The sequence below is a fragment of the Nicotiana tabacum genome, chromosome 24 (assembly GCF_000715075.1).
Source record: "Nicotiana tabacum cultivar K326 chromosome 24, ASM71507v2, whole genome shotgun sequence".
NCBI lineage: Eukaryota > Viridiplantae > Streptophyta > Magnoliopsida > Solanales > Solanaceae > Nicotiana > Nicotiana tabacum.
In genome coordinates this window covers 103900653-103925387 of record NC_134103.1, presented here as the reverse complement: position 1 = coordinate 103925387, position 24735 = coordinate 103900653, and the positions used below count along the sequence as shown (strand labels likewise).

Below are 24735 nucleotides of genomic sequence, written 5' to 3'. Positions count from 1 at the left end.
TCCAACTAATTTAATTCCCACCAACCGGGAAAAATCTCAACTATCTTATATTTAGAAGTTATAATAATTAACAATATCTTTGGTAGCAATGGATGTAAGGCATTAATTAACCATAGAACTGGATATTAATGACTAGTGCTAAATTCAGCCATACAGATAAGAGATAAACGTCGATATCAATAGTAATATGTCATTTTCATGAAACATATTGGTCAACAAGGCAACTAATATACCATTAATTATAGCTAGTCAGGAAATCCTTGTGAGATATTGTAACGAACCCATGTATCGTTTTGAGTATTTGCACTTCGCTCAATAGTTTGAGGGTATGAGTAGCTCTGTATGATGTGTATACAGTCGAAATAGGTTTCGGCCTTAGCACGTCCGATCGAGTTCAAACGATGATTTATCAAAGTGAGATCCCGAAGGTGGAGCAAACTATCTTCGAACCTGGGGAGGCCGATCCGTGTCAAGTTCGATATCATTATCAAGCTCGAATCAAAATCTACCATGCTGGCAATCCAGAGACAAACCGACATTGACCTCGAATAAATTCGAGGGCTCGAGCCGGGATCGGGCTCGAACCAAGATCATGAGTTCGAGCCGAAATCAAGCTCGAACCAAAATCGAGGGTTCTAAGCAAGATCGAGCTCGCAGACAAAGGTCGTTGCAATCCCACTAGAGAGAATCTTGGCAGAAATTATGGAAAAGCTAACTTATCATGGATCTCCCAATGAATATTTATTTTATTATACTTAGAGCCAAATCCCTCCACTATAAAAGGGCTTGGTTATTATTTCTGTAAGACAAGTTTTTTGAAGGCTTACACTGTAATAAAAGAGCTATATTCTTCTACAAAAATAACCGTTCTTTCAGATTTCTTAGATTGATTCTATTTATTGAATCCTGAGATTCATTGTTCCTGATAACCTTATCTGTTTTAGCATTCTCCCCAGTCTATATTTACACTTTTTATTTATCCTTGCATTTTGTGTTAAGTTACCCCACATATCCTCGGAACTACGTATAAATTCAACTCTATCCATTTTTCGGGTAAACAGTTTGGCGTCCACCATGGGGCCGAGGATAACAGTGGTCATTTGATACAAATCTGAAAAAATACGCCATTGTGCTTTGCACTTATTTCCGAAAACATCTTGAATTTCAGATCAGCTACGAATAACCACCAATCAAATGGCTTCACCGATAGATTACGAAGGTGGCCTTCAAGATGAAACCAACAACTTGGCACCCGGGGCCGGAAGGCCAATTAACGATAGCTTGGCACCCGAGGCTCGAATCGAAGTACCCGAAATTCGAACCGGAATACCATTGGATGTCAATTCACAAATAGCTTTGGAGGCGAACCAGCGTTCCGAATCGGAAAGAAGCATTCAGGGCGGTACTTGATCCGTAGCCCGAGACACCCAAAAGGCGGGAGAAATCGGGGCCAGCTTACGTATGATCTTCGAGATGCTACAAGCCCAACAAGTAGCGATAGCTCAGCTACAGAGCCAAACTCGCGCACAAAGCAGGCCGGATTTCAATCCACTTCGAGAAGTCACCCCCAGAACAGAGCCCGCCATAGTGAAATCTAACGAGCAAGAATCGGGGACTACTCCCAGAATTACTAAATTGCTCGAGGAACTCACAAAACGAGTCGAAGCCAACGACAAGAGGGTGGAAACGTACAATGCCAGGGTCAATCAAATCCCGGGGGCTCCACCAATGATAAAGGGGTTTGATTCGAAAAAATTCATACAAAAGCCTTTTCCGTCGAGTGCGGCACCGAAGCCAATCCCCAAAAAATTTTGTATGCCCGAAATTTTCAAATATAACGGTATTATCGATCCTAACGAACATGTCACCTCTTACACATGCGCTATAAAAGGCAATGATTTGGAGGACGACGAGATCAAATCCGTATTGTTGAAAAAGTTCGGGGAGACCCTCTCGAAGGGAGCGATGATCTGGTACCACAATTTACCGCCGAATTCCATCAATTCTTTTGCCATGTTAGCAGATTCGTTCGTAAAAGCACATGCTGCTGCCATAAAGGTTGCAACAAGGAAATCATCTCTCTTCAAAGTAAAGGAAAGGCAGGATGAAATGCTGAGAGAATTCATATCCCGATTTCAAATAGAACGCATGGAATTACCCCCGGTCGCGGACGATTGGGCCGTACAAGCTTTTACCCAAGGGTTGAACGAGCTAAGTTCGACAGCATCACATCGGCTGAAACAAAATTTGATCGAGTATCCAGCGATAACTTGGGCAGACATTCACAACCGATATCAATCGAAATTAGGGTCGAGGATGATCAGTTGGGAGCTCCATACGGACCCGTTCATCAGAACAGGACAGTTACTAAAAACCAAAAGGAGATCGACAGAGAACGAAGGTCGAACAGAGACCGATATCGACCATACGTCGCGGATCGGGTGAACAACGGTTCAGCACGCAATGCAGTTCATAACAATCGAAGTATTGATCGAGGACAAAGTTTTCGGGGGCTTATGAGTAAGAGCGGCTTTGATAAATATGCCGATCCTATAGAAGCACCTCGATTATTGGAATATAACTTCAGCGTTAGTGCATCCGCTCTCGTGTCAGCCATCGGACGCATCAGAGACACTAAATGGCCTCGACCCATGCAGACCGATCCTGCCGAAGAAATTCCAATCAAACATGCGAATATCATGGTACCCATGGCCACAGAACGGAAGATTGTAAGCAACTAAGGGAGGAAATAGCTCGCTTGTTTAACAAAGGGCACCTTCGGGAATTTCTAAGTGATAGGGCGAAGAACCATTTTAAAAGTAGGGATTTCAGCAAGCAAAACGAGCAAGAAGAACCGCAGCACGTCATCCACATGATCATCGGAGGCATCGATACCCCTCAGGGACCAGTACTTAAACGCACTAAAACATCGACGGTGAGGGAAAAATGACCTCGGGCTCAAGATTACGCACCCATGAGGACTTTGTCCTTTGACGATGAAGATGCAGAGGGGGTCATCCAACCTCATAACGACGCACTGGTAATATCCGTACTCATGAACAAAACTAAAATTAAGCATGTGTTAGTCGATCCAGGTAGCTCGGCCAACATCATCCGATTGAATGTAGTAGAGCAGCTCGGCCTATAGGATCAGATCGTACCCGCAACTCTGGTCCTGAACGGGTTCAACATGGCATGTGAAACCACCAAGGGTGAGATAATCCTACCAATAAACGTGGCTGGGACCATCCAGGAAACAAAGTTTCATGTGATCGAAGGCGATATGAGATATAATGCCCTTTTCGAAAGGCCATGGATCCACAACATGAGAGTTGTGCCTTCGACCCTACACCAGGCCCTCAAATTCCCGACATCGGAAGGTGTCAAAACGGTGTACGGAGAACAGCCAGCCACAAAGGAAATGTTCGCCGTCGACGAAGCTAAACCAATGTTCTCACTTTCTTCGATAAAAGGATCGGGCCCGAAAGGAGAACGGGACACCAAATAGCAATCACAGACATCGGCTTTGACCCAGCCAGACAACAAGAAAATCGAAGAGGATGATGACCAAAGGGTCCCTCGATCTTTCGCGATGCCCGATGACTCCGACGCCACCAAATCAACAATCGAGGAGCTAGAGCAAGTCATATTGATCGAGCACTGGCCCAAGCGAAAGGTATACTTGGGAACGGGGTTGAGCCCCAAACTCAAGAAGAAACTCATTCAATTTCTTATCGATAAACATCGATTGTTTTTCATGGTCCCATTTAGATATAACAGGGATCCCGCCGGACATAACGACGCATCGGCTAAGTTTGGAACCCAGGTTCAGACCGGTGAAGCAAAAGAGAAGACCCCAGTCAGAGAGAAAGCACACATTCATAAAGGACGAGGTAACCAAGCTTCTCAAAATAGGGTCCATTCAGGAGGTGAAATATCCCGAATGGCTAGCCAACGTAGTTGTAGTCCCTAAAAAAGGGAACAAACTTAGAATGTGTGTGGACTATAAGGATTTGAACAAAGCATGCCCCAAAGATTCCTTTTCGCTGCCTAACATCGATCGCATGATTGATGCCACGGCCGGCCACGAGACCCTCACTTTTCTCGATGCCTATTCCGGGTATAATCAAATCCAGATAAACCCAGAGGAGCAGGAAAAGACTTCGTTTGTCACCAAATATGGAACGTATTGTTATAATGTGATGCCCTCCGGGCTAAAAAATGCAGGGGCTACCAACGCCTAGTAAATAAAATATTTGAAGAACAAATAGGAAAATCAATGAAAGTTTATATTGATGACATGTTAGTTAAATCCCTGCGCGCAGAGGACCATTTGACCCATTTGCAGGAAATGTTCGAGATTTTAAGGAAATACAACATGAAGCTCAACCCCGAGAAATGTGCTTTCGGGGTCGGTTCGGGCAAGTTCCTCGGCTTTATGGTATCACATCGGGGAATAGAGATTAACCCCAATAAAATCAAGGCCATCGAAGACATCATCGTTGTGGACAGCGTGAAGGCCGTACAAAGGCTAACAGGTCAGATTGCAGCCTTAAGCCGGTTCATCTCAAGATCATCTGACCGAAGTCACTAATTTTTCTCTCTACTCAAAAAGAAGAACGATTTTGCTTGGACCCCGGAGTGCCAACAAGCATTAGAGGAACTAAAGCGATATCTATCAAGCCCACCACTACTTCACACTCCAAAAATAGACGAAAAACTTTTTTTGTACTTGGCGATATCAGGAGTCGCCGTAAGCGGTGTCTTAGTTCGGGAAGAGCAAGGTACGCAATTCTCCGTTTATTATACGAGTCGAACCTTAGGAGAAGCGGAAACTAGATATCCGCTCTTAGAAAAATTGGCGCTTGCACTGATAAGCGCCTCAAGAAAGTTAAGGCCGTACTTTCAATGTCATCCCATATGTGTGTTAACCACTTACCCGCTTCGTAATATTTTGCACAAACCCGAGTTATCAGGCCGACTGGCTAAATGGGCCGTCGAACTCAGCGGGTACGATATCGAATATCAACCCCGTACGGCCATCAAGTCTCAAATTTTAGTAGACTTCGTGGCCGATTTCACGCCAATACTCGTACCCGAAGTAGAAAAAGAATTGTTGAAATCAGGTACGTCATCGGGGGTATGGATCCTTTTTACGGACGGGGCTTCGAACGTAAAAAGGTCCGGGCTGGGCATAGTTTTGAAACCACCCACGGGTAGCACTATTAGGCAATCTATTAAAACTGTCAGGTTGACTAACAATGAGGCCGAGTATGAAGCCATGATTGTAGGTCTCGAGCTAGCGAGAAACTTGGGAGTAGAAGTCATTGAAGCCAATTGCGACTCCTTGCTGGTGGTGAGTCAAGTAAACAAAACCTTCGAAGTTCGAGAAGGTAGGATGCAAAGGTATTTAGATAAACTGCTTGTCACTTTTCACCATTTCAAACAATGGACTTTACGGCATGTTCCACAGGAACAGAGTAATGAGGCCGATGCGCTTGTGAATTTAGGGTCGTCGGTCGAGGTAGACAATTCAGGGAATGTTGTTCAACTTTTGAGATCGGTAATTGAAGAAGGTCACGCCGAAATAAATTCTACAAACTTAACCTGGGATTGTAGAAACAAGTATATTGAATACTTGGAGAGCGGAAAACTCCCATCGGACCCTAAGGATTACAGAACCCTAAGGACTAAAGCTGCTCGATTCACATTGGCTCCGGACGAAACACTGTACCGAAGAACGTTCGATGGACCCTTGGCAGTGTGCTTGGGTCCGGGAGATACCGATTATATCCTACGGGAAGTGCACGAGGGTACTTGCGGGAATCACTCTGGAGCCGATATGTTAGTTCGAAAAATAATCAGAGCAGGGTATTATTGGGTCGATATGGGCAAAGATGCAAAGGAATTTGTTCGTAAATGTGACAAATGTCAAAGGTTCGCACCGATGATCCACCAACCCGGAGAACAACTCCACTCGGTCCTATCCCCATGGCCATTCATGAAATGGGGAATGGATATCGTCGGCCCTCTGCCATCGACCCCAGGTAAAGCCAAATTCATTTTATTTATGACTGACTATTTTTCTAAATGGGTTGAAGCGCAGGCGTTCGAGAAAATAAGAGAGAAAGAAGTTATAGACTTTATCTGGGATCATATCATATGCCGTTTCGGGATTCCTGCCAAAATAGTATGCGACAATGGAAAATAATTTGTTTGCAGCAAAGTAACAAGATTCCTCGAAGACCATAAGATAAGAAGGATACTATCGACGCCATACCACCCCAGCGGGAATGGGCAGGCCGAATCAACAAACAAAATTGTCATTCAAAACTTAAAGAAGAGATTGAACGATGCTAAAGGGAGATGGAGAGAAATCCTGCCCGAACTCCTTTGGGCATATTGGACAACATCAAAATCTAGTACGGGGGCGACCCCATTTTCCTTAGTATATGGGTCCGAAGCATTGATACCAGTCGAAGTGGGTGAACCCAGTGCCAGATTTTGATTCGCGATGGAAGAATCAAATAACGAGGCTATGAATACAAGCCTCGAACTATCGGATGAAAGACGAGAAGCTGCTCTCGTCCAATTGGCCACCCAAAAGCAGCGAATCGAAAGATATTATAATCAAAGAACCAAGCTCCGCCATTTCAAGCCTGGGGACTTAGTGTTGAGAAAACTTACCATCAGTACCCGAAATCCGAACGAAGGGAAACTAGGACCGAATTGGGAAGGACCATATCAGGTGCTTGAGAACATCGGAAAGGGATCGTACAGGCTCAGCATTATAAACGGCAAACAGCTATCAAGCAGCTGGAATGTATCACATCTAAAACGGTACTACTGCTAAGGTACAACCTTTCCATATCCGTTTATATCTCAAAACTGACCCCTGCAGAAGTCCGAACAAGGGCTAAGACGAGTCTCTCGCTAGGAAGCACGCGTTGCACTCTTTTCCCCTTAGACCGGTTTTATCCCAAATGGGTTTTGCAGAAAGGTTTTTAATGAGGCAACCATTGATCGTGCAACATTTACAACAATATCCAAGGTCTCGCAAGAAAGTTATTTCACAACAGGGTTCCAATAGGAAAAATTGTAAGAGCCAAATGGTCGAAGCGAACCATGCTCATATAGATTGGCCCAAACCCAGGCGTGTAATAACGTGCGAAGAAAGTTCTCTTCTTTATCGGCGTCTTATATCCAAGGGAAAATTCCTCTATTTTGAGATTTATTATGCAATCAGAATTAAGATAAACTCGACGACTAAGCCTACGGGCTATTTTTATTTCGAGTTCGAGCAAACACTCACTCGACCATTAAGCCTACGGGCTACATTACTTCGAGTTCGAATCATTCACTCGATTAAGCCCACGGGCTATTTTTATTTTGAGTTCGAGCAAACACTCACTCGACCATTAAGCCTACGGGCTACATTACTTCGAGTTCGAATCATTCACTCGATTAAGCCTACAGGCTATTTTTTATTTCGAGTTCGAGCAAACACTCACTCGACCATTAAGCCTACGTGCTACATTACTTCGAGTTCGAATCATTCACTCGATTAAGCCTATGGGCTATTTTTATTTCGAGTTCGAGCAAGCACTCACTCGACCATTAAGCCTACAGGCAACATTACTTCGAGTTCGAATCATTCACTTGATTAAGCCTACGGGCTATTTTTATTTCGAGTTCGAGCAAATACTCACTCGACTATTAAGCCTACGGGCTACATTACTTCGAGTTCGAATCATTCACTCGATTAAGCCTACGAGCGATTTTTTATTTTCGAGTTCGAGCAAACACTCACTCGACCATTAAGCCTACGGGCTACATTACTTCGAGTTCGAGCAAACACTCACTCGACCATTGTGCCTACGGGCTATATTTCTTCAAGATCGAATCCTTGACAAATAATAAGCCTAAAGGGCTACATTTCCCCAAGTTTTGAGTAAGCGCTCGCTCGGTTACAGGAGCTACGAAGTCCAAACTTGATTAAATTGTTTAAATCATTGTGAAAACATTCATAAGGCATGAATAAAGTCCTCGCCAGATGGGAAACAAAAACAGAAGTAAGTCGGCAAAAAGGGAGATACGTCTATATACAAATTTATCTGCATTAGAGATTACAACGTAAAAACTAAGAACTAAACTTCTCGACCATGAGCGGTCTCTTCTTTATTAGGCTCCCCCTATTTTCGGATCCGCTCTTGCTCTCATCGTCATCGCCATCTGAAACCAGAGCTTCAGCATCGGCTTCGAGTTCTTTGGCCCTTTTTATCTCTTTAGCGAGATCGAAGCCACGGGCATGGATCTCCTCGAGAGTTTCCCTTCTGGATCGGCACTTAGCAAGTTCGGCGACCCAATGCGCTCGAATATCGGCGGAGTCGGCTGCCTCTCTTGCCTGGACTTGGGCAGCTTCAGCATCGGCCCGATAAACGGCCACGAGCGCATCCGCATCGGCCTTTGCCTTTTCGGCATCGGATTCGGCCTTGGCAAGTACAGAGGCCAACCGAGCCTCAAGCTCCTCAATTCTCCTTGCTTGAACCAGGACCTTTTCCTTCATCTTCTGAAGTTGGGTTTCAGACGATGATAACTGGGCTCGAGCAGTCTCTTTTTCGGCAGCAAAGCAGTCCATACCTTCTTTCCACCGCAAAGACTCCGTTCTTATCACGTCGACCTCCTCACGAAGCTTCCCGATCATCTCGATTTTTTGCTGCAGCTGTGAGACCAAAATGTTAGCTATCGTTCCGGTATCAAGCCCATAGGCTTTCAAAAGCATCATTACCTGCTCAGACAAATCTATCTGATCTCGATAAGCCTTAGCCAGCTTAGCACCGAGGTCTTTTATTTCCTCCTCTCTCTGCCCTAAGGAAAGTCCAAGGGAGTTCCTCTCGTCAATAGCCCATTGTAGGTCGGATGCGAATCGATGCAGCTCATTCTGGGATCGAGAACATTATTCTCGATGAACTGCCGCTGCCTACAAAGAAACAAGAAGCGAAGTTAACGAAAAACAAACATGAAGATAGTACCGACAAAATAGTTTTAAAAGCTCACCTGATTCAAAGCCTACAGCACTCCGTGACAATGATCTGATTCATCACTAGCACCGGCAACGTCCTCAATGCTGGTAAACAGGTCACAAAAAGGATCTTCTTCATCGTGAGGCCTGTCTAGATCGAGGGCTCCCAGAGCTTGAGCTTCCCGAATCACCCCTGCGGAAAAAGCGGGAAAGGTAGGCGAATCCTCGACTGCTGCTGCCCCAAATGGCTCGCCTAGGGCGTTTCCCTCAGTTTGAAGGGGTTCGAGGGGCTCTTCGATCATATCCCCTGCCGGTTGACTCCGGTGAGATGCGTCTTCGATATCCAATAGTTCGGGGACTCTACCCGAATCTTTCTTCGGTATATCTTCAGTTCGAGGCGGAGCCTCATAGAGCATCATCGATCCAGCCGGCGATGAGGCATCGGTGGTTCTCTTCGTTCGGACCGCCAAAGCACACTCATCATTCTCTTCTTCTTCTTCATCTTCATCTTCATCCCTTAGACGCAGAATGGATTCCACGGTCAAAGGAATGACATTCTTGTTCGGCTTACAAGCCATCCTCTTCTTCGGTTTTGGATATTCAGGAACCGAGGCTCTCTTCCTTTTATTTTCCTTCACCGGCTTTGGGACAGAGGCCGAAATTCCCTCTTCATTGGGCAAGGGCCTCAAAACTGCATGTTTTACCCAAACCTGCATATGGGAAACCTTAATAAAATATTTTGAAAACCGCCTTGTTCGGATCATCAAAGAGTCGGAGAAATGGGCTTACCGTGATTTTTGGCCTCCCACCGACCCTTTGACAAATCACGCCATGAGCGCTCGGCGTATGTGGAGGTCGAAACAAGGGCTCGTACCCAGTTCTTGAGATCGGGGATTGCTCCGGGCATCCAGGGAACCACTACATCAACAAGAAGGGGGAGTGTCGATGAGAGAATAAATGAAAGAAGAAAATAGAAGTAACAGTAAGATCACACTTACGTTTCATATTCCACTCCTCGGAAAAGGGCATCTTTTCAGTCGGGATCAGGTCCGAAGTCCTTACTCGAACGAACCTGCCCATCCAACCTCGGTCCCTGTCCTCGTCAATACTCGAGAACAGAGCCTTGGTAGCCCGACACTGGAGTTTTATTAACCCCCCTCGAAAAAGTCGAGGACGGTACAATCGGATAAGATGATCGAGGGTGAATGGCATCCCCTCGATCTTGCTCATAAAATATCGGATTAGGATAACGATCCACCACAAAGAAGGATGGACCTGGCCTAGGGTTACTTGGTATTGTCGACAAAAGTCAATAATAACAGAATCAAAGGGACCCAAAGTGAAAGGGTAAGTATACACATTCAAAAACCCTTTCACGTAAGAAGTGATATCTTCGTCGGGCGTAGGAATTATTATTTCTTTCTCACCCCAATTGCAATCTTTCTTTAGCTGTTCGAGGTGATTTTCGGTTATCAAACAGATGTACCTCGATACAGGCTCACACCGGCCAAGGACCGATGAACCTTTATCGACCTTAAAATCTGAAGTAAGGACACACGCCTCGGGAACACACTCCTCAGGCCGTGGTTCTGCCGGTTTCTCATCGGCGGCACACTGTGAGGATGAAGCTTTCTCTTTCTGAGGATTGGTTTGCGATATTTTAGCCATTTTTGAATTCAAAGGTGGGGAGTAGAAGAAAGGGACAAAGATCTGGTAGAATTGAAGAGGGATTTTTGCTGAAAGAAATCATAGATTTACTGGTAAGATGGAGAGTATGAAGAAGAACTTGGAAAATTTGGAAGATAAAAGATGTAAAAATGGTAAAAGATAAAAGAAAGGGTTATTTATAGGTCCAAGCGATGGCGGTTCAATATCAACAGTGGCCGACTACCGCCTGACATGCGTTAAATGCCTTGAAAGACTAAACCGACGGGACAGCTACCGGATGCATCATGGTCAAACCCGATGGAAACGACAGGATATAATCCGATCGAGCTGTTAAAAAATCATATTGTTTCTCGCCACATTCTTTCTGAGAAACGAGGGAACTATCTGTATACGGTCGAAATAGGTTTCGGCCTTAGCACGTCCGATCGAGTTCAAACGATGATTTATCAAAGTGAGATCCCGAAGGTAGAGCAAACTATCCTCGAACCTGGGGAGGCCGATCCATGTCAAGTTCGATATCATTACCAAGCTCGAATCAAAATCTACTATGCTGACAATCCAGAGACCAACCGACATTGACCTCGAATAAATTCGAGGGCTCGAGCCGGGATCGGGCTCGAACCAAGATCATGAGTTCGAGCCGAAATCAAGCTCGAACCAAAATCGAGGGTTCTAAGCAAGATCGAGCTCGCAGACAAAGGTCGTTGCAATCCCACTAGAGAGAATCTTGGCAGAAATTATGGAAAAGCTAACTTATCATGGATCTCCCAATGAATATTTATTTTATTATACTTAGAGCCAAATCCCTCCACTATAAAAGGGCTTGGTTATTATTTCTGTAAGACAAGTTTTTTGAAGGCTTACACTGTAATAAAAGAGCTATATTCTTCTACAAAAATAACCGTTCTTTCAGATTTCTTAGATTGATTCTATTTATTGAATCCTGAGATTCATTGTTCCTGATAACCTTATCTGTTTTAGCATTCTCCCCAGTCTATATTTACACTTTTTATTTATCCTTGCATTTTGTGTTAAGTTACGCCACATATCCTCGGAACTACGTATAAATTTAACTCTATCTATTTTTCGGGTAAACATGATGTATTATGACTTGTGTGAATCGTCGGTTTTGGTTTTCAGGTTATTCGAAATCGATTTGGAAGAATGAATTTCTTGATTGAAGTTTTAAGTTGGAAGAATTGACCAACTTTGACATTTGTATATTTGACCCGAAAACGGAGTTTTTGATGGTTCCGTTAGGTCCATAGGGTGATTTTGGACTCGGGCGTATGCTCAGATTTGCATTTGGATATTTCTCGAAGGTTTCGACGCGAATTTGCGAAAGTTGAAAATTTGAAGGTTTGGAAAGTTCATAAGTTTGACGGGGAGTTGACTTTGAGGGTGGCAAATGGGCCGGTTCAGGACCTGGACCGCGGGCTAAACGGGCCAAACAGGCCAGGACCGGTATTCATGGGCCTGGTTCGGGCTTCTGGGCTGGTTCGAGAATTGGGACCGTTGGGCCCGGGACCGTTTGGGACCGGGACCGAACTGGTCCCTGGCGGGCCAAACGGTCCCAAAGGTCAAATTTCAAAAAAACAAAATCTATTATTTAAAATATAGCCATTGGGGCTGTTACAAAATAGCCGTTGGCTATTTACAACATAGTCATTTAACTCCCCAACTTTGTTTTAACCCCAAACATTTTATAATTATATCTTTTCCCTATTTTCAACTATAAATACCTCCTCATTCTTTTATTTTTCTTACAAAATCATCAATCTATCACAATCTCTCTCTAATTTTCTTCTATAATTGCTACTATTGCTTACTTTATTGTTACAATTTGTGAAACAATTGTGAAGTTTGTGAATTGAAGTCTTCAAGTCTTCAACGATTATCAATTTTCAATAAGTTGTTCGTCAATTCGTTAAACTCATTCCAACTTTTACGTTTTAATATTATAGATTTGTTTGTTTTATTTATTTTCTATTACTTGATTAATTAAGATGTCTTCCATAAAAAAAAAATTTGGTAAAAATAAGGGAAAATCCAAGAGTGGAGAATCTAGTGCTCAATCTGTTCCTCCTCCACTGCCCCAGGCTCCCCGAACCAAACCCCATATCTGTCCTACACTTGCTATTCTTGATAGCGATAATAGTTTGTTACAATTTACCGAAAGTCAATTTTGCCATAATATTAGAGCTGGTGAACAATTAGACCATGAATTAATGAATGCTCTTTATTCTAATCCAACTATTGATGAAAATGATGATGAGGAAATAGATTTTGATGAAACTCAACCGGATGATGATACACCCACTAGTCCTGCTCCTGATGTTAACCCAACTAGTGATAACTCTGCTAATCCAAAAGAATAAATAAAAATAATTTAGTCAAGTTATTTTTCTAATTAATTTTTTTCTTAAAAAGCATGTAAAAACAAAAACAAAACAAGCAAAAAAGGTCGGAAGAAGTAATATTTGGCTTGATACATGCGCGATTTATCAACTCAACTTGCAAAGATTTCCCTTATCATATTACACATCACTTTTACAGATGATATACAATACGTCTCATTTATCAGAAGTGAGTATTATATCTTATAGCATGACTACTTAAACGAGTTGTATACCATGCCACAATTCGTGTTGATAAGTAGCCCAACGCATGCTGATTTGATGAAATCGAATTAGGGTTCTATGCTAACATTGGGAAGTAATTTGAAGCTATTTCATTCATAAAAAGAAAAATGATAATTGTCTTTACATAATATCTACGCCTCTCAATTTATAGAGACTGGGAAACCCGAAACTAACTATTGGCCCAATCTGCTACATTCAATGATAAATACAAAAATGGGCTTGGTCCAATACAAAGTAGAAATGGAGTGGGATAATTACTTTTTAACATGATATTTAGTTTTTATCCAGTATTTTTATAGCCATTACTCTATTAAAATTAATACGAAAAGATATTTTTACCATTTGTTCACGAGTGCTGTGTAAATATTAAGGACATGGTGTCCTTAACATTTACACTGCACACATGAAGTTAAGGACATGATATCCTAAAATTTAATAACGGAAGGTGCAAATACATGACACTTTGTCCTTAATATTTATACATCATTCATGAAGTTAAGAACACCATGTCCTTAATATTTGCACAACACTCATAAAGTTAAGGACACCATGTCCTTAATATTTACACTGCACACATAAAGTTAAGGACACCATGTCCTTAACATTTACACTGCACATATGAAGTTAAGGACATGAGGTCCTAAAGTTTAACAACAGAAGGTGCAAATACAAGTAAAGGACATTATGTTCTTAACATTTACACTGCACACATGAAGTTAAGGATGCCATGTCCTTAACATTTACACCGAACATATGAAGTTAAGGACATTGTGTCTTAAAATTTAACAACGGAAGGTGCAAATACATGACACTTTGTCCTTAATATTTACACAATAATCATGAAGTTAAGGACACCATATCCTTAATATTTAGACAACACCCATGTCTAGCACAGGGATATTTTCGTCTGGACGGGTAAAAATTTATTAAGCACTGTCTAAAGAATAAATATATTTTAAATTGTGGCTAAAGAGTAAATACATCTCTAATTATTGGTTAACTGCGCACTTTCACATAATAAAACAGAACCAGCCCAACTAGGTAATGTCCTTTACATAAAATATTCCAACATGTGTTCGAAACGTGTCATAAACTAAAAGGGGAAAAAGCACTTAAGGGCTGTTTGGTTGAAGGGATTGAGTGGGTTATGTCGAGGAAATAGCACTTAAGCACTTAAATTTATCATATGTCAGGTTGAGGGTATAAGCTAAAATACGGATAAATTTTACACCATTATAATTATAATTCTAGTTATAATTCCATAATAACCTGATTTTGAACTAGGGACGGCTCAAGCACACGCGGGGATTTGAAGCCAAAATTTAATATGAGGTCTAAATTTTTAAAAGAAAGTTATAAGATATGTTTTTATTTGAAATCTAATCTTCTAACTTTTTGAAATAGAAAGTTGTTAATAATCTTTTTATATAATCGATTTTCTCTAATAATTCCTTTCAACTGATAATAGAGTTAACTCATTTAATCATTCTTGAGATATTGTTGTTCTTAGATAAGATTTTATAAAATTGTTGAACACTTGAACTAATCAAATCTTGAAGAAAGAAGGTGAGTAATGAAATCTTGGAAAAAGAATGTGTATAAGAATATTAAAGAGAAAGAAAGAAAATATGTAGGAGTTTATGAAACATGAAGAGATTGGGGAAAAGAAAGATTGATTTGGCAAATTAAGAAGGGAGAGTAAAATTTTGACACGTTATCTAATGAATGAGTAAAAAGTAAAAAATTAAAACGTTTGAAAAATTATTCATCTACTCATTTTAAGTAAATCAAATTATTACTTTATTTGTATATCTAAAGAGGTTTCTTTTCTTTTATATTAAAAACTTTACTTTTATATTAAAAGTACTAAATATTATTTTTTAAATACGTATAAATCTATTATTCTTTTTAAAAAAATGGAACCCCAAATTTGGTGATGTGAGGTACAAGCCTAACTATTCATAACTTTAGAGTCGGCCCCTTTTTTAACCATACTACCCTCGCTCATCCCCCTCCCCCACCACACACACAAAAAGCAATTTTGGTTGGCCAAATTAAAGTCCCATTATAGATGACTCCATAATTTTTCGACCTAACTTTCTGTCCTTTTTCTATCCTCATTTATTTACGCCTTTGAATTATCTTTTCTTCCATCTCCTTGCAAATTCACCCTGGTACCATTTCATTTATAGCTACCACCTGCTTCCTATCTTTTCATTTATTACATATCCAAAGCTGTGAAGAATTTGAGAAGATTTCTGCTGGGCTCTTGTTGATGTATCTTCAAAAGATCCTCCCTGCAAAATGTATGTGAGCTTATGTTACGTTCACTTTTGAAATATAGCAAATGTATTGACAACATATGAACTGGTAATAAATAAGTTGAAGTAAAATAATCACGGGGCAATTGAAATCAAAAGCGATTGCAACTCTTTTGAAACTTAAAAAGATTTAGATGAAATTGTTTTACTGTTTATACGCGTGTGTTTCTTTTTACCTTTTATAACTAGTATACTACAATATACTTTTGACCAAATAACAAAGATCACTTAACCAGATATGATTTCGGAGTTTTAATTTTTTGCAAGTAATATGTTACTGCATTCATTCACTACTCTTTCATGTCCAATGTTATATGTTTTAATTTTCTAATATATATATATATATGAGTTGAAGGTAAATGTGATTAATTTTCTGCGTGAATTCAGAATAAAGAGTTTAAAGCAAGTGCCGAACATCGGATAGAAAATCAAATAAATGTGGTGAAAATCGCTATTGAAATATTACATCTGCCGTTGCAATAACCAGACCTCACGCAATTAATCTCCCGAAACTGAGAGTGTGCTATATCAAAAGAAACAAAACAATTTCAACGTTTATTAATTTAATCATAAGTGTGCTCAAGCTCGCTATTTAATCTTCTTCTTCAACGTAAAGATAGACCTTTTAATTAAGATTACAACGTGGTATGCTGGTGTCTAAGTTGTACAATGTTGGGGTAGGACCTTAGGTTCAATATATTATTACTTTGGTAAGGAGGATAACATATTTCATATAAAGATACTTTTGTTCTTGTGAAAAATATTTTGTCGGGTGAAGTCGTTTTATTCTTTTGTATTTGATTGGAAAATATTCAAATATATTTACCTATCCGTCCATATATAATAATCTCATAGTTATTTCTTTTAATCTCAAATGTGCCCTCTTTTTACTTTTTGTTTCCTCATTGGTGTTTGCTATCCGCAGACTTCGATTAATTTCAGAAAGTCAACTTTAAAGGAGAAAATGCTCCTTCTATTTCCAAGGTTCAAAACTAAAACTTCTTATTACCAATAAAATAACTAATCTATTTGAGGGTTGAATTAATCTGAACTCGTGATGTGACGCATAAAGGTGACTAACCAATAAAGGTGGACGGATGCTATATAAAGTTCTATAGGAGCTTTCACAAATATGTAGAAAATAGGGAAACAAAAAAGAGAATAATGGGAAGAAAAGTTGACTATCGCCGCCACACCTATATCTATTGCCTAACATAGTCTGTGCCACCGCGGCCGCCCGCCGCCCTACACAACCTAGCCTTCCTTCCAAAAATTTAATTTCTAACCACCTATAAGAACTCCATTTATCCAAGATTTGCATTCAAGGACTTACAACTGCAGGAGCCACTGCTTCATATTTGTTCAAGGTATTTGTCTAAACATTTGTATGAGATGTACACTCAAGTTTCTATTTATTTTGATAAACAAGGTGGAAAAGTATATGATTTGGTTCTTCTTTCGCTTATGTTTTATTAGGAAAGTTAAATGATACTCTCTTGGTCTGTGTCATATTTTTCTGTTAATTTCACTATGGCCTGGACTATTTTTTAATTTCACTAAAGTCATATAACTATTTTTTGTCACTTACAAGTAACTAAACTTTATCATTGTCACTTAAACGTCATTTTGTCTCAAACCCCTACCATAAATATGATATGGCATTAAATTTTATGATAAAAATCCAAAAATAAATGCCACATAAGCTAATATGGGTCATACTCAGTTTAGATCCATTTATCCTTTAATGTGATTTGATCCATAATCCAAATGAGTTTCGATAAAAAAATATTAATTCCACGTTAGTTTAAAATGATTATCCTATACTACAAAGTTTTGTCTTTTCTATCACAGCACATTCATAATTATTCTATACTAAAATAATTTATGCTAGAAAATTCTTATTTTGTTTGTATGCCCTATCCGAATCATTTTAAAATACTATTGTATACAATAGTATTTTAGCTTCAGTAGAGTTATAAAATTACTCAGATGGGGCCTACAAACAAGATAAGAATTTTCTAGCCTAGATTATTTTAGTACAGAATAATTATGAATGTGCTGTGACAGAAAAGACAGAACTTTGTAGAATAGGATAATCATTTTAAACTAATGTGGAATTAATATTTTTTTTTTAATCGAAACTCATTTGGATTATTGATCAAATCACATTAAAGGATAAATGGATCTAAAATGGGTATGACCCATATTAGCTTATGTGATAATTATTTTTGGATTTTTATCATAAAATTTAATGTAATGTCATATTTATGGTAGGTGTTTGAGGCAAAATGACTTTTAAGTGACAATGATAAAGTTTAGTTACTTTTAAGTGATAAAAAATAGTTATATGACTTTAGTGAAATTGAAAGATAATTCAATGGATCTAAAATGGGTATGACCCATATTAGCTTATGTGGCATTTATTTTTGAATTTTTATCATAAAATTTAATGTCATGTTATATTTATGGTAGGGTTTGAGGCAAAATGACTTTTAAGTGACAATAAAAAAGTTTAGTTACTTTTAAGTGACAAAAAATAGTTATATGACTTTAGTGAAATTGAAAGATAGTTCAATGACCATCAGTGAAATTAACACTATTTTTTCTTTTTAATCTATAGTGTCATAACTTCTTATTTAAAAATAATTTATCTTTAAATTTCTGATTTTACCATTAATGAGATGATATATAGTCATTAATATTTATGACTTGTTTATACCACAACTTTTAGAATTAGTTTTTTAAAACTCTATATTCAGTCAAACACGGTTACAAATTGAGACAAAAGAGAGTACATATATTAGCTTAGTCTTCTGAATAGGATGTTTTTCGAGTTTGTTAGAAATAGGCTATTGATATCATTGGCGGATTTACATTTTTGGTTTATTCATTTTTGAGATCTAAAGACAAAGAAAGAAAAAAAGTTTCTACGGGAGCGGTCTAGTAGTTAAAGAAATCAGGGCCGTTTGATATGATGGATATGATGTCTAAGAAAAATAATTCTGGTACTAAAACTTCTATACGTCTTATCCCTTCTTTGATAGTATTAGTTGCATTTAAGTGGTGCAATATACATTATAATTGCAATTTCAATTTTATTTCTAAAAGAAGTTAGTTCTTAACCTAAGGAAATTCTCTCTAACTAGATTTCTTTTCTGCCTCTCTCTCTCTCCATTACTTTGTTGAAAAAAATGGAAGTATTTTGCTGATACTTGTCTTAATTTTGTGCAGACACTACAAAAACACTAACCAAACCAAAGCTAGCTTGAAAAATTAAGTCCGACAACAATGGATGTATACTCTCTTATTCCCGTACTGATAATCCTTGGATTCACTTATTTTACATGGTTCTTAATAAATAGAAGGTCGAAAAGCTCAGCGCCAACAGATTGGCCCCTCGCTGGAATGTTGCCTGGATTAATTCAAAATGCTCATCGAATCCACGAATTTTTCACTGATATTCTTTTAGAAACTGGGAACAATTTTGAGTTCCGTGGTCCTGTGATTTCCAATATGAACATGTTATTCACTAGTGATCCTGCAAATATCCACCATATCCTTAGTAGAAACTTCTCAAACTATCCAAAAGGCCCCGAGTTTCGTAAAATATTTGAAATATTAGGAAATGGAATCTTTAATGTTGATTCTGAATTATGGGAGATTCACAGGAAGATCACCATGTCTTTAATGAGCCATGCCAAGTTCCAAATTTTGTTAAAGAAGAACGTATGGGACACTGTCGAAAAAGGTCTCGTACCAGTTCTTGATGCTTTTGCTGAACGAGGCACGACGTTTGATTTGCAAGATATTTTTCAGAGATTTACTTTTGATAATATTAGTAAATTGTTACTTGACCATGATCCAAAAAGTTTATCAATCGATTTACCTCATTTGCCATGTGAAAAAGGCTTCAACGACATGGTTGATGCACTTTTGTATAGACACGTCTTACCAGAGAGCTATTGGCAATTGCAAAAAAAGCTTAATATTGGTAAAGAAAAAAATCTCAGTCAAGCGTGGGAAGCTTTTGATCAATTCATATATCCTGCCATTTCGCAAAAGCAAGAAAAGCTACTACTGAATAAAACCAACAAAGACGAGGATTTTGACTTATTTGCTGACTACATCAAAGCATACAATCAGTGGACGAATGGAGATACTTCTGGTAATGTACAAGAATTTCTTAGAGATACTTTCTTGAATTTAATGTTTGCTGGGAGAGACACCACAAGCACAACTCTCACTTGGTTTTTCTGGCTTTTAGCTAAAAATCCCTTAGTAGAGACAAAGATTAGGGAAGAGATTGAACAGCAACTGCATTTAAAAAAAGATGAAAACCTCAAGTTTTTCGACATAGAAGAGTCAAGAAAACTGGTTTATTTACATGGTGCATTGTGTGAAGCTCTTCGGCTATTTCCACCAGTTTCACTTGAGCATAAATCTCCACTTGAACTTGACGTTCTCCCGAGTGGTCACCGTGTTACTCCAGACATGAAAATATTGATATCGTTTTATACGATGGGAAGATTGCAGACTATATGGGGGAAAGATTGTTTAGAATTCAAGCCAGAGAGATGGATTTCGGAGCGAAGAGGCATCAAACATGTGCCATCTTACCAATTTCCAGCTTTTAATGCTGGTCCAAGGACTTGTATAGGGAAGGATATGGGTTTCATTCAGATGAAAATGGTGGCGGCCACCATCATATACAATTACCATATCCAACTAGTGGAAGGACAAACCATTTCGCCTACTGCTACTGTTGTGATTCGAATGACAAATGGTTTGAAGGTTAGGGTCGTCAAAAGGGACGTTCCTCTTTAGTCCAAATGAATGGTTATCAAAAATTGCGTAGACTATAAATAAATTGAGTTAAATTGATAGGTATATAAAGATGTGTGATAAATGGTTGTAATTCAACCCTTTTCCATATGGAAGGGTTGTGGAACCAATAACTGTTTTATTAAATGCGACTGAAATAATTGCTCTATTTTGTTAATGTCTATTCGGTAGAGGTTTGTTTACTGCTTTAGTTTACTTTATCTTATCACGGTACAAAATCTTGCTTTTAATATGAAACCGTTAGTTTTTAAACTTTGAGCAACGGTAGGACGTATCATACTCCTCTTGATAAACTTTAAAGATATTTTTTATTTACAAGCGTAGGGATGAAATTTAAGTTATAGTAGTAGTTTAGGAACGTTTTCGGCCAAAGACTCACAACGTGAACGTATATGAGGAAGCTATCATTCTTCTTAAACTGTATTTAACCAATTGAATTTTATAGACGGGATAAACTCTCTCACTAATAGTTTGTTTGGCCAAAATTTCCAAAATTTACTTATTTTGAAAAATAATTTTTATCGGTAATGCTTTTCAAAGAAGTACTTTTAGAGAAAAATTCTTTGTATTTGGCTAATCAATTTGAAAAGTATTTTTGTCAATATTGGAGCGGTAATTTGTGCTTGACAAAGTTCCAAAAGTAATTTTGGAAAAAAACTACTTCTTTTAGCTTCCGAAAAATAGCTTCTGCTACTACTTAAAGAACTTATTTGTCTCCTAAAAACTTGACTAAACACTTTAATTCTCTAAAATAAAAACTTTTTTAAAAATAAAATAAGCACTTTTGGTTTCTCGGTAATTTGGCCAAAGAAGCTATAAGTATAATTGTCTTTTGGGTTGCCATCTCTTGTTCATATATTACAAATAACAAACTAAGCATAGAAGGTTAGCATCTATAAGATACTCTCACATTTTATATGGAAAAATGTTCATAAAGCACTACAGTTCAAAGTCTAATTCGATACGTAACTACAATTTGTTTGATTATCATTCGTAGTTATTGTTCAATTGTTATCAGCTTGTATCAATTGTATTTCGACGCGCAACAAATACAATGCGTGAATTATATTCGTTTGCACAACGAATACAACTTGTAGATACAAGTGTATATGTTTGCTGTGCATCGTAAATTTTCCTTTTATATACTTCAATTTATTTTCATACTTCAAGTCGGATCTACCTTTTACTTAAAGTGAAAAGACATTTCGGTTTTTTTTGACAAAATCATATACCAAATACTTCATTAATTGGTTGCACAATTACACGTCTTCCTTATCTATTTCCTCTATTAACAAAAAAAATATAACTTTCTATATATAGTAATTTTTTAATTTAATATTTCTATTTTATTCTTACTGACTTATAGAATTGACATGACGTATTTAAAACTGTACAATATTCAAAAGATATACAAACTTTTAATTTGATCATAAGATTCAAACAAAAATTTATATTTTTTGAACTTCATGTCTATATAAACTAATACTCACAAAATGGAACGAAGGAAATTATATGTGACATTTAAAAAGTAGACACACAATATACAGTCAAAACTTAAATTTTCTACAAATATTACCAACAAAAAAGAAAAGGGAAAATGCATAATTAAACCCCCCCCCTCCCCCCCCCATCCCCCAATCTATACTCAAAGTTCCAACTGCACACTTTTTCTTTTCGGAATTTCTAGTACCCCTAAACTTTTTTTTACCTTAATTGTTTGGACCTTTTGTGCTGAGCTGGACTGGTATCCCAGTTAAAATACATGCGATGTAGACACACGCATCAATTATTAATAAAATGATGGTCCCCATCCCATTCCCCTTTTTATCTTTTTTTACCTCTTATTTTCGGTTTCATTAAAACAAAACACATCAGACTTAAAATTTTCCCCCATTCTTCACACTCATCTTCCCTCTTCGATCCTTAACGAAATCATCAAAACTTAAATAATTTCTTTGTTCTCTTGCAATTGGATACTAATAGATTGAAAACAAGTATAAAGCCCCTATTTAATGCTTCGATTCAAGGAAGGGGAGATCAGATTGGAAGGATAAACAAGAATAATGTTCTAGGGTTTGTCGTATGTCGATTGAAGGTCAGATTGGAAGGCTAAGCTTTTTATTCGTCACAATCCAAGAGCAAAGGTTAGTTCTTTACTGCATTTAATTACTTTTGTGTTAGATTAGGGTTTTTAAATGCTTTTAGCCATTGCGATTTTGCGATTGGCAGAATAAATTTGAGATTTCTTGTCTGCATGTTAACCTCGGAGATTTGATTGTGCATGGGTTCAATGAAAAATTTTGATTTTTAGCAAATAAGTATTTTTCTAGCATAGTATCTATAGTTTGTCGAATTCTGCTAAATTTGGTTTTATCGACTGTTTTATTTTTTTTCTTTGTTTGCATATAGGTCTGAGTGGGTTTGCTTTAATCACTTTAAGATTGTATCATGGTAGGGTCTTTGAGTTTGGAAATGGGGAACCAAAATATGTTGGTGGAGTAATGAGTGAATTTGGATGTTGATGTGGGAATACTATCCTATTTTGAGTTGAAGGATTATATTAAAGAACTAGGGTACAACGCAAGTTGTAAATTTAGTATTCGGCCAACTAACTGTGGCATTTTAGAAAATATTAAAAATGACAAGGGTCTTAAGTCTTTACAATATGGGGCTGTTTTGGAAGTATATGTGTACATGCGTGAGAAGGAATCTTGTTCAGCTTTTAATAAAGGGGTTGCTTTTAATGGTTCTGTTGCTCCTCCAAACACTGTTGCTCCTTCAAACAAAGTTGTTGCTGCTTCAATCACTGCTGCTGCTCCTCCAAGCATTGTTGCTCCTCCACACACTGCTCCTCCAAATATAGCTACTCCTGCAGATCCAAAAGATTTAACAACTGCTCTTTCAGACCCAAAATCTTCTCCAACTGAAGATTACTCAAGTGAAGATGGATCTGATGGATCAATTGAAGATAATGATGATTCTGAAGACAGTCTTCTTTGGGGGGGAGGGGGGTGATTATGAAAGTGATGTATATGAGGAGTACATAGAGATTAGGAAGGAAAGTAGGTCATTTCAAAGGAGAAAAAAAGGAGAAAGTTGTTGTTGATACTAAAGATGTACCATGTGGTGATGCTGGGCCGGATCTTGGTTTTGATTAGACTGAAACAGGTAAAAAAAGTGTAGAAGGAAGGCTAGGTAGTGATGAACCATATTATCCAAGTTCTGATGCTTATAGCTTTGAAACTGATGAAGATGAATGTTGGAATGAAGATGGGAAGACATGAAGGTAAAGCTAACAAAAAGGAGATCTACATCTACAAAGAGTGAGAAGTTTGATAAAATATGTAAAAAGATTGTATGGCAGTTGGGTATGATCTTTGAGAGTGTTGATGACTTTAGAGATGTAGTAGCTAGGTATGCACTACAAAAAGAGTTTTGATCGAAAAGCATGTAAATGAGTCAACAAGAGTCAGGGTGAGGTGCAACGAGGATAACTATAATTGGCTTTTGTTTGCAAGCTTGGACACTGTAAGTAATAATTTTGTTATAAGGACTTACAATCTGGTTCACAAGTGTGAGAGTGCCTCCAGAAATTATTCGTGCAATTCTAAATTCTTGGCCAATGTCTTTAAAGATAGAATAACTGAACAACCAAACATAAGAGTATTCAAGTTACAAGGATTAATTAGAAAGAAATTCAAAGTTCATGTTGGTAAGACCACAACTAGAAGAGCAAAAGCTAAAGTACTACATCAAATAATGGGTGATCATAATGTGGAGTTTGGTAGAATTCTTGAATACAGGGATGAGTTGTTAAGGACCAACCCTGGCAACACTTGTGTTGTGAAGCTTGGTGAACCTCATGAACATTGTAGGCTAGTGTTTGTATGTTTTTACATCTGTTTTGAGGCACTGAAAAATGTATTCTCACTACTAGAAATTCGCTAAAAACCGACCAAAAAAATCGACCAACGTTGGTCGGTTATGGCCAATTACAGACCAAAACGCGACCATTACGGTGTGGACGGTGTTTTGATGGTCGGAATGGCTTACCGACCAACTTTGGTCGGTAGCTTAAAACGACCATCTGACAAGTTTAATTACTTACCGACCAACTTTGGTCGGAAATATATTTTATTAATTTAATTTTACCGACCAAAGTTGGTCGGTTTAACTAAATTATATTTTTTTTATTAATTATTAAAATTTAAAAAAACCAACCAACTTTGGTCGGTAATTA

The 24735-nt window shown here is 38.3% G+C and overlaps 1 protein-coding gene across 1 annotated transcript; it reads left to right on the top strand.

Moving 5' to 3' along the window:
• Positions 1-16785: 16785 nt before the first annotated feature.
• LOC107825184 (alkane hydroxylase MAH1) lies at positions 16786-20643 on the top strand. Its single transcript, XM_016652011.2, has 2 exons — positions 16786-17020; positions 18885-20643. The coding sequence occupies exon 2, from the start codon at positions 18942-18944 to the stop codon at positions 20475-20477; it is 1536 nt and encodes a 511-aa protein (XP_016507497.1). The 5' UTR covers positions 16786-17020; positions 18885-18941; the 3' UTR covers positions 20478-20643.
• Positions 20644-24735: the final 4092 nt, after the last annotated feature.